The sequence below is a fragment of the Populus trichocarpa genome, chromosome 7 (genome assembly GCF_000002775.5).
Source record: "Populus trichocarpa isolate Nisqually-1 chromosome 7, P.trichocarpa_v4.1, whole genome shotgun sequence".
NCBI classification, from domain to species: Eukaryota; Viridiplantae; Streptophyta; class Magnoliopsida; order Malpighiales; family Salicaceae; genus Populus; species Populus trichocarpa.
In genome coordinates, this window is record NC_037291.2 from 14119904 (window position 1) to 14123774 (window position 3871).

The 3871-nt window shown below is 38.9% G+C and overlaps 1 protein-coding gene across 1 annotated transcript; it reads right to left on the bottom strand.

Moving 5' to 3' along the window:
- Positions 1-176: 176 nt before the first annotated feature.
- Positions 177-3059, bottom strand: LOC18100855 (rust resistance kinase Lr10). Its single transcript, XM_052454714.1, is given in 2 exon segments — positions 177-1463; positions 2219-3059. Coding segments are annotated over 2 exon segments (1896 nt in total). The 5' UTR covers positions 2990-3059; the 3' UTR covers positions 177-338.
- Positions 3060-3871: the final 812 nt, after the last annotated feature.

The following is a 3871-nucleotide window of genomic DNA, read 5'->3' on the forward strand; positions in this document are numbered from 1 at the left end:
TCTCATGTATTGGCATTTACGGGATAGAGGGGGAGTGGGAAAGACAACGTTGGCTATGCATATGTCCATAATCAAATTCTTGAGAGATCACACATTTTATATAAAACTTGGATTGAAGCATACCTTTTTTGAAATCATAGTAAAACGAATAAAGAAGAATATCTATCACATGCAGATTTGAGATAAGAACGTGGATCAATTCAAACCAAACAAGCCAACTAGGGTTCTCTTAGCTAGTTACACAACCAGAAAATAAGGTATTAACAATCAAAGAACTAGTATCATTCATGGGACAAGCCTTCCCCTGCACATGAGCAGAGTATTTCATACAAGATCACTTAATTATATGCATTTTCAATCAAGCTGACTGATCCAGTAGAATAATCAGACATGAAAGATGACTCTCCACAAGTGCTCATTGGTTTCTCATATAGATTTAGAACAGGTTTCGGAGGAAGTTGCAGGCTTTCCATATCTCCTTCAAGCATCTCCACAACTTCATTCATTGCAGGGCGATTCATAGGATTCATTTGTATACACCACAACCCTGCAATAATCATCTTCTTGACTATCTTTTCTTCCTCTTCTGTGCCACCATCTCCAATCTCTATAGCCTTCTCATTAGAGACTTGTTCATGAACCCAATCTGGCCAGTAAATTTGGCTTGAATTCTCTGTCAATACGTTCAGATTCTTCCTTCTGCCTGCCATTTCCAATAGCAACATTCCAAAGCTATAAACATCAGCTTTGTATGAGGTGCGCCCGATGTTCTTGTAGAACAGTTCTGGCGCCATGTAACCTATCGTTCCCCCCGCTGCAGTGAGAGATTTAAGACTCTCATTTGGTGGACACAACCTAGCAAGTCCAAAGTCAGAAACTTTTGGAGTGAAATGTTCATCGAGTAGAATGTTGTGAGGCTTGATGTCAAAATGTAGGATCTGTATCTCACAACCTCGATGTAGATATTCGATGCCATGAGCCACTCCAAGGGAAATCTCATGCAGTTTTTCCCAGCTTAAAGAGACAGATCTTTCTTCAGAAAAGATGAAATTATTGAGAGATCCATTGGGCATGAAATCGTATACAAGAGCGCGCTTTGATCCCTCAGCACAAAAACCAACTAGTTGCACTACATTGGTGTGGCGAATCCTTCCAATGGTAGCGACTTCATTGATGAAATCTTGTCCATTAGCGTTGGATTTGCCCAGCAATTTTATCGCTGCAAAATGTCCACTGCGAAGCTTTCCTTTATACACGCAACCAAAACCTCCTTCACCCAACTTTTCCTTGAAACCTCCGGTCATCTTCTTAATCTCTGAATAAGAATACCTTACTACTGGCATAAGATTGTTATGAGTGTGTAGGAATTCCTCAACTGTGTCATATGCTGATAGATGTCTTCGTTGCCATTTATAGATCAAGAATGCAATCACAAAAGGACTCCCAAAGATAAATTTTGGCCCCTGAAGTAGTGCTGTGTGTGAAATTTGAGGGGGGAAATCAAGACAGAAATCATGATTATTTCTTATTAATTATCAGATAAATACACAACATGGGTTAGGTTTGGTGTTAGAATTATTTCGCCACGTTGAAAAATCATATAAAATCTAGACCATCATGATTTGTAGAAAAGGTTCAATCAAGTTTCATAAGAACATACTGAGTAACCTAAAGGGCTGTCTCAGGCATTAGGCCTCCAAATAACCAATATCATTTTCTATCTGCTAATAAAATACGATCAAATATCATAAACTAAAAAAAAATAATAATCAATAAGGGAAGTTCTTACCAATTAATAGGAATACACACAGCAGGACGACTGCAGAGAAGGTAAACAAATTTAGAGATATTTTAAAAAGAACTGTCTGGAATTATGGAATCAAGAATGAAAAATTGGGAGATAGAATCCTCACCTTCGGTTATCTCAAGCCAAGAAGATCCTGTTGGACCAAGTGATCAGTTACAAAAATTAGCTGTGATTTGAGCAAATATTACAAGATGAAGAGAATTAAGAAGCAGCAGCTGTATGACATAGAAAAATTAGATTGGAAGCAATCATCTATTATCTATATGATATCACCAACTGCAGCCTATGATAGCTAGATTGAATTGACTGTGAGTTCCTCAATACTATAATAGGCTACTGAAAAGCTCAGATGCCAGAAATGGGGGATTCATGCCAAAAGAATTTGAACATAGAAAACTGAACTGTTATTACTCAATATTGCCCACCTGCGCATTTTGTCTGGTTCGAATCATCGATGTAGCAAATAGATGCACAGCTTCCACACTTGCTCTTGTGCCATGAAAGCTCAAACCCATATGCCAGCTGACTGTGAATTTCCTTAAAGGATATATTCTTGTAATCCTTGGCTGGCAACAACGTCATCCTCTCTAAGCTGCACAGTTTCATCAACTCCGAGGCCTTCATGCCAGCAACATTCACATAAGAATGCATCAAGGGAGAAACATTGGAAGATTTTGCTCCATGAAGGCAAGTACCAGTGTCTACGTACAGAGGAGAATTCACTGGATTTCCACAGCTAATAAAAATCATCATCTGCGATAAAGGTAGAAGCTTGTATCGAGGAATCCGTTTCCGCTCTGTCATTTTGTATTGAAACCATGTATATGGATTCATGAAATCATCTAGGCTTGCATATGTCAAAGTAAAATTAGGAAGAGAAGAGCAATCATTTTTTATAACCCCAGAATCCACCACTCGAATTGTCAAGTTGTTGTAGTTGATTGCCTGCACGTAGTATTTTCTCGACTTCAAATACAATACTGTGGAGATATTTTTCTCGCAGTGGAGGGTATGGTGAGGTTTTCCACAGTAAGATGGATCACTTTCTAGGCTAAAAGGGTAGCTAATATTATGATTTCCACATGAAGGGGCACAGAGATTGGTATCGTTGCAGTTGCTGGTTTGGAAGACTAGTAGTAGCAGTAGCAGGGCAAGGTAGCAAGCAAAGAGGAACCCAGACATGGATGGAGAAGGAGTATGTAGTGCATAAACAATTCTTCTAGTCTTGAGAAGACAGCAGATAAAGTCAGTGAATCATAGAAGTAGAAACATAAAGGCGAGTTTTAATATCAGCATATTAAAATTACAGCCAACTACCAAGTCATCCATTGAAATGTTCAAAGTCACAATAATAAAGAAAAGATTAATGGTTGATTGTAAAATTGAACAAGAACAAAAAATCCACCAAAGCTCAAAGCCACAAGCTTCTCAAAACCACAAGCGTCTCCAAACCATGTCCAATTAATTAAGCTTCTACACTCTACAACAAGAGAACTTTCAGGTGACCAGACTGTCATAAAACCAAGGTATCAGATTTACCCTAGCTGCTCCCATCTGAGTTTACTACTGTTTCAGCAATATATAAGTGTTATTAGGCCAATCTTGTATCACCATAGGAGGCAATGATGAAAGGTTCATCAAAAAAGGCTATATGCCTGTTCTGTTTCATGTTCATTGCAGAACTAGGAGCAAGCCTTAATTGCACAGGATCTTGTGGGAACCGTGGCCTTCACATCCGATTTCCATTCTGGATCAAGGATAGGCAGCCAGAACAGTGTGGCTATCGTGGTTTTGATCTGTCTTGCAATGAGATGGGCGATATAGTGCTCGAGCTGCAAGGTGCAGTGAAGCTCTACATAGATAAGATTGACTACAAAAATCAAGTTATTTATGCAAGTGATCCCCAAGGTTGCCTTCGAAGCCCCACTCAAACTTCTATTCGTCTGGGTTTCACATACAGTTTAAGATGTCGAAGGTCAATTTTACCATCTTCAATTGTTCTTTAAATAATGCAAGACCCCTGAACTGGATGGTCCCTTGTTTAAGTACTCTCCACTATGATGT